The sequence below is a fragment of the Chelonoidis abingdonii genome, chromosome 26 (genome assembly GCF_003597395.2).
Source record: "Chelonoidis abingdonii isolate Lonesome George chromosome 26, CheloAbing_2.0, whole genome shotgun sequence".
Taxonomy (NCBI): domain Eukaryota; kingdom Metazoa; phylum Chordata; order Testudines; family Testudinidae; genus Chelonoidis; species Chelonoidis abingdonii.
Window position 1 is genome coordinate 6,889,749 of NC_133794.1, and position 12,052 is coordinate 6,901,800.

The 12,052-nt window shown below is 45.8% G+C and overlaps 1 protein-coding gene across 3 annotated transcripts in view; it reads left to right on the forward strand.

Moving 5' to 3' along the window:
* The window catches only part of ATP13A1 (ATPase 13A1), a 26,313-nt gene continuing 14,261 nt past the window's right edge, over positions 1–12,052 (forward strand). For all 3 annotated transcript variants that reach the window (XM_032782043.2, XM_032782044.2, XM_032782045.2), the window contains exons 1-8: positions 1–322; positions 5,462–5,551; positions 5,900–6,090; positions 6,490–6,562; positions 9,243–9,398; positions 10,212–10,281; positions 10,987–11,093; positions 11,754–11,883. In XM_032782043.2, the coding sequence (XP_032637934.1) occupies positions 41–322; positions 5,462–5,551; positions 5,900–6,090; positions 6,490–6,562; positions 9,243–9,398; positions 10,212–10,281; positions 10,987–11,093; positions 11,754–11,883 (1,099 nt within the window). In that variant the 5' untranslated portion in view covers positions 1–40. The remainder of the gene's footprint in view (positions 323–5,461; positions 5,552–5,899; positions 6,091–6,489; positions 6,563–9,242; positions 9,399–10,211; positions 10,282–10,986; positions 11,094–11,753; positions 11,884–12,052) is intronic.

Genomic DNA, 12,052 nt, shown 5'->3' on the forward strand with positions numbered 1-12,052 from the left:
GGAAGCGGAAGCGGCGCGTTGCTAGGAGGGCTCCCGGAAGATGGCGGTGGCCGCTCCGGCTCCGGGCCCCGCGGACGAGCTGGTCTCTGCGGTCACCCTGTACCGGCGGCGGCCCCGGCTCCTCCACGGCACCGTCCTGCCGTTCGTGGCCGGGCTGTACCCGGCCTGGCTGTGGCTGTGGGGGCCCCGGGTCTGGGCCGCCTGGGGGGAGGGGGAGGAGGCCGCGCTGCTGGCGCTCGCCGCCATCGGGGTCGCGCAGCTGCTCACCGCGCTCTCGGGGCTATGGTCCGTCCACGCGCACTGCGCGCTCACCTGCGTCAGGGTGAGTCACGGGGGGCGAGAGGGTCAAAGGTCGCCACGTGCGAGGGTCTCCATTGGACCCAGGGCAGCGGCGGTTCTCAGCCAAGGGCCTGGGGACCCCTGGGGCCGCGAGCAGGGCCACTGTTGGACTAGCTGGGGCCGAAAGCCAAAGCTCCGCTGTGCAGGGCTGAGCCCGGGGCTCTGAGCTCTGGGGCCGAAGCCCGAACAACTTAGCTTTGGGGGGCCTGCTGTGGCGTGGGGCCCTGGGCAGTTCCCACGCTTGCTACCCTCCAGAGCAGGCCCTGGCTTTTAAGAACATACAAACGGCCATACTGGGTCAAGTCTAGCCCAGGGTGACCAGATCTTAAGGGGAAAATATCGGGACTGCTGCGGGGGGGGGCCTTTTTTTTTTTTATTTTATAGTCACTCGTACGGGAGTTCGGCAGCAATTCGGCGGAGAGTTCTTCAGTCGTGGATGGTCTTCCGCCACCGAAATAGCACTGGTAATAAACCTTGCTGCCAAAGGCAGAAGCCCCCACCACCGAAATACTGTTAAGGACCGTCCGCGACTGAAGGACTCACCGCAGAAGATCAGGAAACAAATATTGGGACAAATGGCTCCCGACCGTACTCTGGTCGGGACGCAGGACAAACTCCTCAAAATCAGGACAGTCCTGATTTTATCGGGATGTCTGGTCACCCTAATGTAGTCCAATGTCGGGTGCCCCAGAGGGAATGAACAAAACAGATAATCATCAAGTGATCCATCCCCTGTTTTAAAAGAGGAAAAACAGTTGTTGGGGCACTGGTGGACTGTGGAGTTTTTATAGCATGTTGCAGGGGCCTCAGAAAGAAAAAGGTTGAGAACTTGTAACCCAGGGGATGCCGTGAAGGCCAAAAGTATAACTGAGTTCAAAAAAAAAGACTTAGATAAGTTAATGAAAGGGTTAGTCCATCAATCACTGTTAGCCAAGATGATCACTCCCATGTTCTCCATGTCCCTAAACCTCTGACAGCCAAAAGATGGGATTGGATGGCAGCGGATGGATCACTTGATAACTACCCTGTTCTGTTCATTTCCTCTGAAGTATCTGTTGGAAAAGAGGATACTGAGCTAGATGGATCATTGGCCTGACCCAGTATGACTTCTTATGTTCTGACATAGGGTTACCTCCCTCCTCGCTTGCCTTTAGTTTTCTTACTCTGGAATGGATCTGCCTATTCTCTGGGGGGCTCTGAGTGAGACACTGCCCCGCTTGGTCTCGTCGGTCCCATGTGGACGTTGGAATGTTCATTGGGCTCTCTGCATAATAGTGGGAGGCTGCTCTAATGTCTTGAGCTTGGATTCTTCCCCTGCTGGCCCTGAGCTGTCTGCCACTTCCAACCTCCAGGTGCTGTGTGTGAAGAATTTCTGGATGGAAGAGGCTGTAGAGGTGTAAAGTAATAATAATGAGTGATATCACTTCTGAAGGGCCACCATGGATATCAGTAACTATCCAGCAGGATTGCTTCCCATACTGTGGAAATGCAGCCACTTCTTAGGTGGGAGGGGGCAGTTGAGTATACAGGGATGACTCATTTGCTGTGACATGGCAGTGGTTTAATAGCTTTCTAGCAACACTGTGCACTTTTAGACAGAAAGTGAAACAGAATGGGAGGATGATTATGGGTGGGGGTTATTAAACATTTTCTTGTACAGAAATATCTCTCCATTGAAACAGGTCTGCTTTTACTTGGGACGTGTAGGGGAGATGTGTGTTTGGCCGAGCTGGCGCTGCTTGCAGGTGTGATAACTATTTCAGCACAAAAAAGTTGCTTTTAAAGCTGAACTGCTCTGGGTGCAGCTTAGCTTTCTTTGCCAATATTTGTTGTTCCTCCTGCTGCTGGGAAGTGAGAGGCACTGTGGTAACTGGGCTGGCTGGCTGGCCTCACTTCATAGCAATTTCTGCAACTGTCTGTATAGCTTCCTCTTAGGAGTAGCTGCATGTCTAACTGCAAATCATCTTGGCAAAAAACATCTGGTACAGCTTCATTAGCTAGTCTCCAGAGTAGTTGGCATAGGTCTGCAGCTGTATCTTGGGCATTTATTCAGACAATCAAGGAGCTCTCAAAGCAAATGAGCCCTTGGAGCTGGTTGCCAACACTGTGGGCTGTATTGTAGAGTTTTCCCAGTGCTCTGGTAGTGTTACTGATTAGGCAACTTGTTACTGCTTTAGATTGCAGGCAGTGGTTACTAGTGTTGCCAACCCTCCAGGATTGTCCTGGAGTCTCCATGAATTAAAGATCAATCTTTAATGAAAGATTATGTCATGGGATGGAATCTCCAGGAATTTGTCTAGCCAAAGTTGGCACCCCCAGTGGTTATTCAAAGGCCTTGGTAGGTGTATATGTTGCAAATATAGTTCTCTTTATCATCGTGAGCTACAGAAATTAACAATGTCAAAAGCAAGGAAACAGGGTGGCTGAAGGGGTCCTACATGCAGGTAATTATATGAAAATGAGCAAAGGAAAAACTAGGCAGATTATTTGGTAAAATGCTCTGAGATCTGTTAGACTATGGATTAGTTTCTTCAGCACTGGGGTGGAAGTTACATCGTGTGGAAAACTTAAACTGACAAAGCCTTGGAGAACAGAGTGTCGGGAACACTCCTGCTGTGATTGCCAGGGCAGGGGCAAGATTTGTCCAACGAAGGTGCATATGCCTTTGACTAGTTACTAAAGTCCTCCACCCAGCCATGCTGCAGCAGTACTCCTCAATGAGGTTGAAGATTTCTCTGCCCTTTGTGCTTTCCCTTTTGTATTGTTTTGGATGTTGTTTTTAGATGCTGCGTCAATTTAAATGTCAGATTAAATAGACAAAAGTCTGGGTCAATCTGTGCAGCTGGATCCAGAGGAAAATGTGAAGAATAAAAGGGTTAAAATGTTGCTTCTCTTGATTCCTTTTATTAAGGAAATCCCCTTTTGACTGAGAATCTGCTAGCTGGGGTTGAGCTGCAAGAATGAAACTAAAAGTAGAGTGTGCTCTGATGGTTTCATTGTGATGTGAGTAGGCTGTCACAATCATCCATTCAGGGTATTAATCTGGTAACATTTGGTCAACATGAGTTTGAGATGTGACATGGCAGAATTTTATAAGATTTTCCTTATGCCAGGGAACAATGTTCTTCTTTCCGACGTGTTCATAACTAAAATCTGAAACTTGCTGTAATATGGAAAGTAGCATCTCAGAGCTTTTCTTGTTAGTCATACCTTTTATTATTAGATGCTTTTATTGCACTTGTAAGCCTTTTTTCTAAGCAATGGATCCTCCTTTCTTCACAAGAATGGTCGTACCAGGTCAGACCAAAGGTCCATCTAGCCCAGTATCTGTCTGTCGACAGTGGCCATGCCAGGTGCCCCAGAGGGAGTGAACCTAACAGGCAATGATCAAGTGATCTCTCTCCTGCCATCCATCTCCAGCCTCTGACAAACAGAGGCTAGGGACACCATTCCTTACCCATCCTGGCTAATAGCCATTTATGGACTTTACCACCATGAATTTATCCAGTTCTCTTTTTCTCTTTTAAACGCTGTTATAGTCCTAGCCTTCACAACCTCCTCAGGTAAGGAGTTCCACAGGTTGACTGTGCACTGCGTGAAGAAGTATATGAGTATATAGTAAAAGGTGTTGTCTATTCACATGCCCTCCCAATATTGCTAAATGTCAGTTGAGACAATTACAGACTTCATTATAAAGGCAGCTGGAAAAGCTCTGTTGGTTTCCATCTATTCCACTTTCCTGATCCTGGAGGCCAGGGCAGGATTGTTCTCTGGTCCTTTGCCTAGTTTGCCCAACAGGGCTTCCATCACTCCCCTTAGGAGATTCTGCAAGCTAATACATCTCACTGTCAGAAAGTTTCTCTCCGAATGCTTAGCTGTCTTTTGCCCATAAGGAACTGAAGGGACCACTGGATTACATCTTCCCCACCACACAAGCTGTAGTCAGCCTTTTCTCTCCTTTGTCTGAGAACAAAACTCAAATATTGGTGACAAAACTGGGAAACTGTTAACAAGGGAATCATTTAAAATAGTCTAGTATGATGAAGGGTCTGAATTTAACTCTCTCCCCCTCTCTGTCCCTCACCAAGAAACTTCAGAGCTCGTTATAACAATCTTCAGCTCGCTATGTTCCTCCTTGCTAGAGTCCCCAAGCTGTTGAGTGAATCCAGTGAGGTTTGCACTAATCTAGCTCAGGAGCCTGGAGTAGAAGGGAGAGCATTTGACATTGTTTGAACATGGCTTATGATTTTTGTTAGAATGGCAGGGGTAGATTTCTGGGAACAGGCTCTTGATTTTTGTTTAAAGCAGCACCAAAGGTTTTCTGATATTGCAAGGATGTAGATGTATCCATCCCAGTCACAGAGAACTATGTAATAACATCTCTCTGCAAAGCCAAGTTTTCTCTGTCTTGTGAGGTGCCCAGCTCTCTAGCCGCCTAAGGATGGGTGGGGGGGAGGAAGGGGCACATCAACAAAGTGGTCCAGGTGCACCCTGACCTTCCATAGACAGATGGCAGCAACTCCAGGCATGCAGGGAAGGTTGAGATTGCTCTGATGATACTTGTGTTTTTTACTGGGCATCGTTGGAGCACTCAGAAGTGGAGGCCCCGGTTTGAGGAGCAACTGTGTTGATCATGTCAAAGTTAATGGGACATAGAGTTTGTTGATCAGATCTGAGACTTGATCAAATTTATGGGAAACTTTCTTTCCAGCAAGATGTGACCTGACCGTCAACAATTGCTAGGATGGGAAGAGTTGTGACTAATTGTTTTTGCATTCAGAATCTCAAACTGTGCAGTTATTCCCATTCACTTTTCTATCCTCTGCAGCATGTTGGCAGCACTAAGTTCATCTCATTCCTCTGTCTCACTTTCCCCCCTAGGAACTCATTCTTTCCTTAGGGGGTCAGGATACAGGGTAATTTTCATTGCAAGTGTTGTTCTTTCCTGGATGGTTTTAAAATATCAGTGAAAAGTCCAGATAAGCCAGTAAAAATAGAGGAATGTTTTCTGTGTTTGAGTGTTGCTCACAGTGTCTCATAATGACTGTATATGGATCCCTCCTGGCTTCCGCTGACCTTGTGACCTGCTTTACAGAGTGCATGTTTGCTTTGTGTTTTTCAGGAACCCAATCCTAGGAAAGCCACATTAGCTAAAGTTGTGCCAACCCCAAATAATGGATCTGCAGAGCTTGTGCCACTCCATCGAGACCAGGTACAGACTTAGACTCCAGCTCTTTATAATAGCTGACAGCTGCCTGGAAACTGCTGTTTCTCTGCAAACGTATATGCCTTTCCAAAGCCACTAATTTAAATTAAAACCTTAGAGCTTGGCCGAAAGCCAGCTGATATCCCTCACAGGCAGGGACTAAAAGGTTTTAGAAAGTGCAACATTTGTAATTAACACCTGTAGTCTCACAGACAATGTTGTTTAGGAACAAAAGTTGTAAATGTCCGGTTGGTCCCATCTAACCCAGCCAGTGCAGTTCCCTGTAGTATATGTGAAGTTCTGTGGTCCTGCTGTTAAGTCTAAATGCTCTTCCCTTCTGCATAATCCCTGCAGGGGGAAGATGGGCAGGAAGCTCTTTCCTTTGAGTTTCAGAAAATTAAGTACTCTTACGAGGTCGATGACAGGAAACAGTTTCTCCCTGTGGCTTTCCCTGTGGAGCACCCCCTCTCCTATTACCAGAGTGCCCGAGGCTACCAGGAGGACAGAGAGATCCGAGTGGCTGAGAAGAAATACGGCACAAACAAGTGAGTGTGTGGGGGTGGAGCTGGGCTACCAGAAGCTGTAGGCATCAAACTGTCCCTGGGTAACGTTTAGTAACAAGGATTTCAGGGACTGGGGGTTCCAGGCACTGGGTTTTGAATATCCTAGCTCCAGATTATCAGGTTTTTTGGGAGCTAAATCCCCCAGAGGAAGGAGATAGCTACTTCCTACAGCAGCATCAAGTCTGGAGTTACCCCTGAAAGAGCTCTGGTTACAGATTCAAATCCCTTACAGCTAAGAGTAATGAAGAGAAGGGGAAGATGTTCTGGTACAAAGGGGAACAAAACCTCCTGTTCATACTCCATAGGCTGCAATAGCTTTTGGGTTGGGATGGTGCCATGGGGTCTGAACATCGAGATTAACAAGATTTTATCCTTTCCCAGGGCAGAAATGGTGGTGCCAGAGTTCTTGGAACTCTTTAAAGAGAGAGCCACGGCCCCTTTCTTTGTCTTTCAGGTAAACAAAAGCTGTAACTGTTGTCCCCAGGGTGCAAAGAAGGGAATTCCCTCCAATGTGCAATCTTAGTTTGGGAATCTGAAATGGCTGACTGTTTCCAAAAGCCAAAAATGCACCGTTCATACACTGCAGTGTCTACTGGGGGGAGACTTTATTATTCTGGGGAGAAGGGCTGACATATCTTTGGTCAGTCATAACTGACCATGCAGTGTGTGATCCAGAGCCCATCGTAGCTGGCATGAACCTTTGGTAGCCTCAGCAGAAAGGCCAAAGACCGAGGCTAGAGAATGCCCTTCTGGCCCTCTGAGTCAGGGCAGAAGTGCATTTGCAAAGCAGCACGTAGAGGTGGTGTTTGCCTTGTCACTGCACAGACTGTATCTATTCTGTCGAGAACAAAGGAGTTCAATCCCCAGCAAGCCAACGCTCTTCATTGGCTCTAAAAAAAAAAAAAAAAAAAAAATTGCCTGTTTCCTCTTGCTGGGCTGTTACAGTGACATTCTAGTGTCCAAGCATGTGAACAGTACAGGATGTGCTGATCTGCTGATGAACCTGAGTTCTCAGGGACATGTTAGCTTCTTTATGGGTAGGAAAGATAGAAAATGTGGCAAAAGACCACCTTGGCTTAGCCACGAGATCTTGCATGACCTACAAAATAAAAAGGAGTCATGTAAAAAATGGAAACTAGCTCAGATTACAAAGGATGAATATAGGCAAATAACACGGGAATGCAGGGGCAAGATTAGAAAGGCAAAGGCACAAAATGAGCTCAAACTAGCTATGGGAATAAAGGAAGGGAAACAAGAAGACTTTTTATCAATACATTAGAAGCAAGAGGAAGACCAAGGACGGGTAGGCCCACCTGCTCAGTGAGGAGGGAGAAACAGTAACAGGAAACTTGGAAATGGCAGAGATTCTTAATGACTTCTTGTTTCGTGTCTTCACTGAGAAGTCTGAAGGAATGTCTAAACATAGTGAATGCTTATGGGAAGGGTAGGATTAGAAGATAAAAAATAAAAAAAGAGCAAGCAAGTTAAAAATCAACTCTAGAAAAGTTAGATGTAGCCTGCAAGTCACCAGGGCCTGATGAAATGCATCCTAGAATACCAAGGACGTTAATAGAGGAGGTATCTGAGCCTCTAGCTATTATCTTTGAAAGTCATGGAGACGGGAGAGATGGGAGACGGGAGAGATTCCAGAAGACTGGAAAAAAGGGCAAATATAGTGCCCATCTATAAAAAGGGAAATAAAAACAACCCAGGAAACTACAGACCAGTTAGTTTAACTTCTGTGCCAGGGAAGATAATGGAGCAAGTAATTAAAGAAATCATCTGCAAACACTTGGAAGGTGGTAAGGTGATAGGAATAGCCAGCATGGATTTGTAAAAGAACAAATCGTGTCAAACAAATCTGATAGCTTTCTTTGATAGGATAACGAGCCTTGTGGATAAGGGAGAAGCGGTGGATGTGGTATACCTAGACTTTAGTAAGGCATTTGATACAGGTCTCGCATGATATTCTTATCGATAAACTAGGCAAATACAATTTAGATGGGGCTACTATAGTAGGTGGGTGCATAACTGGCTGGATAACTGTACTCAGAGAGTGTTATTAATGGCTCCCCAATCCTGCTGGAAAAGGTATAACAAGTGGGGATTCCGCAGGGGTCTGTTTTAGGACCATGTGGCTCTGTTCAATATCTTCATCAACGAGACTTAGATGTTGGCATAGAAAGTACAACTTATTAAGTTTGCGGACAATACCAAACTGGGAGAGGATTGCAACTGCTTTGGAGGACAGGGTCAAAATTCAAAATGATCTGGACAAATTGGAGAAATGGTCTGAGGAAACCGGATGAAGTTCAATAAAGACAAATGCAAAGTGCTCCACTTAGGAAGGAACAATCAGTTTCACACATACAGAATGGGAAGCGACTGTCTAGGAAGGAGTATGGCAGAAAGAGATCTAGGGGTCATAGTGGACCACAAGCTAAAATGAGTCAACAGTGTGATATGTTGCAAAAAAAGCAAACGTGATTCTGGGATGCATTAACAGGTGTGTTGTAAACAAGACACGAGAAGTCATTCTTCCGCTTTACTCTGCACTGGTTAGGCCTCAACTGGAGTATTGTGTCCAGTTCTGGCACCGCATTTCAAGAAAGATGTGGAGAAATTGGAGAGGGTCCAGAGAAGAGAACAAGAAGAATGATTAAAGGTCTTGAGAACATGACCTATGAAGGAAGGCTGAAAGAATTGGGTTTATTTAGTTTGGAAAAGAGAAGACTGAGAGGGGACATGATAGCAGTTTTCAGGTATCTAAAAGGGTGTCATCAAAGGAGGAGGGAGAAAAACTTGTTCACCTTAGCCTCTAAGGATAGAACAAGAAGCAATGGGCTTAAACTGCAGCAAGGAGATTTAGGTTGGACATTAGGAAAAAGTTCCTAACTGTCAGGGTAATATTAAACACTGGAATAAATTGCCTAGGGAGGTTGTAGAATCTCCATCTCTGGAGATATTTAAGAGAAGGTTAGATAAATGTCTGTCAGGGATGGTCTAGACAGTATTTGGTCCTGCCATGAGGGCAGGGGACTGGACTCGATGACCTCTCGAGGTCCCTTCCAGTCCTAGAGTCTATGAATCTATGGGGTGAGTGCTGGAATGGCTTCCACATCTCTTTCCTCCAGGTGTTCTGTGTGGGTCTTTGGTGCCTGGATGAATATTGGTACTACAGCGTCTTCACTCTCTCCATGTTGGTGGCATTTGAAGCTTCTCTGGTCCAACAGCAAATGAGAAATATGTCAGAGATTCGAAAAATGGGTAACAAGCCATACATGATTCAGGTAAGTGAGTGCAGAGGGATGATGATCAGAAACTGGGAAATTTAATATAAAGCCCAAGAACATGCAAGGCCCTTTAGACATGGCCGGTAAGAAAGAGCAGAGTTTACACTCTAGATAGACACACCTTGCTGAGGGAGCAACAAGCCATTCCTGTGTTTCCTCTTTTCTTATGTCCAGTTTGCCTTTTGACATCTGTTGCCTTTGTATGCACTTGTTTAACTCTTGCCTAGTTATTCTGAGTCTTTGGCCTTTTCCTTTGAATAGTTTTAGCTTTTTTTTAAAGTTCAGATTTATTATAAAACAGCAGGATTATGTCATGCATCTGTGGGTGCTCAGCTGAGGGAAAGACGATTGATTGGGAACAATTCCAAAAGAGCCCAACTCAGCTCAAGGCCCCAAAATTTGGTCCCCTCCTCCTTTGGTACTTTCTTTTTCTTGTATCTGTTTGGAAAATGTATGTGATTCTTGTGTGTTACACATATAAAATGATATTTTGTATATAAATATACAGACAGAAACACACACAGAATGAGCACCTATAGCAACAAAACACTCTGTGCCCAAGGAAGAGAAAGAGACTTCAACTCTGTGCTTCCAAGGAGTAGTAATGGGAAATTTCAAACTGCAAATGCAGGGATGGTTTGTAGATAGCTGGGTTGAGGAGACCGTTTATGCAGATTCCCTATTTCTGTGCGGAGCTGGGCTTTTGTTGTAGTTGTTTTCTCATTTATCGCGCTCTCTTGTCGTACGTTTCTCTAGTATCCGTCCTCATAGTATCTAAGTGCCCGTTCTCACATTGCTTTTGTTCTGCAGGTTTACAGAAACCGGAAGTGGCGTCCCATTTCCAGTGATGAGATCATCCCAGGGGATATTGTTTCCATTGGTAACAGCCTGCATGCTTGACACAATCAAAAGCCCTTATGAAATCAAATCACTTCTACATGCATTTATTGACTGAGATTAATTAAATTTACAATTCAGCCCAGTCAAAATGTCCATCAAAATTCCAACAAAGAATCTTTAAATGCCCATGAATGGCTGAAAACTGAGAGGCCTGAGAGAGAGTCCTTCAAGTTCCAATCCCACAGATCTCTAACTTTATTCTCCAAGATTGGAGTCTAAATATTAGGACTAAAATCAGCCACAGCTGCCCTACTTCAGATCAGAGGTTCTAAGAGTGGAAAGTTCCATCCAAAAGCTGAGGAGGGGATGGGGATGGGGATGGGGGATGAGGGCGAATAGGATGCTGTCCCCACCCCTGTACTGTGACTCTTTTTTAGATTGCATTGCCCCAGGACTGTTGTCTCCAGTCTAAAGCTTGAATGGCAGTAAGAACTGTGCTCCTTTACTTTTAAATCCCTCTAGTTTCAGGCCATCTCAGGTTTTATGACACTTCTGGTTCACATCAAAGCTGGTGTTTTGGTGAAGATCATGGGACAGATTTGGGAACTTGCAAGTGCGACTTGCCCTTAGAAATCCTCCACATCTCAGCCAAAGCAAAGAGGAATTGCATCTTGCCAGACAAACGGGCTAACAATGGCCAGTTCTCACAATGGGCCACTTCTAAGCTTTGCTCTCTTGATTTCAGGCCGATCTCCTCATGAGAACCTAGTGCCATGTGATGTGCTCTTGCTCCGTGGAAAGTGCATTGTGGATGAAGCCATGCTCACTGGAGAGTCCGTGCCTCAGATGAAGGTGAGAGACAGGTCCTCAGTAATGCTTGTTACGTCTTCATTGTTTATGCACCAAGTTTCATTCCAGCCACTGCAGCATCTAAATAGCGCAGGGTTTATAGATGCAGATCAATCTTTGTGTAAACTCTGGCCCAGAAAATCCAGGTCTGTTGAGTGTTATCCATGACTGATGATCTAGTAAATGAGAAACAGACTGTCTGTTTTGTCTGGCTGTGGCTGCGGCCTCTGGGGCTGGGTTGCAGTGTGTGGGCACAGCCACCACTCCCCCACATTCCCAGTCTGGGCTGCTTTGACTGGGCAGACAGGGGAGGGACAAGCACAGAGAGCTTCAAACCCAGTGAATCTCCCTTGTTTTTATGCCAGTGCATGATTTAAACACGATAAAATCACACTGTGAATAGCCTTCCTGTTGAGGCTGGTGATCCAAGTGTGAGTAAAGCCTCTTACCTCAGGATTCTCATGGGTACCAGGCATCTGAGCTAGGACAAAGGCAGGAGCTAAGTATCCTGCTCAAGTTCAGAGTCAGCTCCTGCAGATTGCTCACAGGGGAGCTGAGAGTGCCTCATGGAGATGGGACCGTAGAGGAACTTTGAGTCCAGTTGTTGGCAGCTAACTGGAAATAAGTCCTGCTTCTCTATGAGTCCCGAATTCTCTCATTCAGGAGCCTATTGAGGATCTCAATCCAGAGCATGTCCTGGACATGCAGACAGACGCCAGACTGCATATCATATTTGGGGGAACAAAGGTTGTGCAGCACATTCCACCCCAGAAAGCCAGCACGGGACTGAAACGTATGTACTTGCCAAGCAGGCGGCTTTGGTCAGACGGAACGCCATGGCCTGACCCACTTCTTTTAAACAATGTAGCTTCTGGGCGATAGTGCTGAGTTTGTCACCCTGCCCCATCCTTTTAGATGGCAGCTTAAATCGAGTGTTAAAATGAAATAATCTTTTGCTGAAG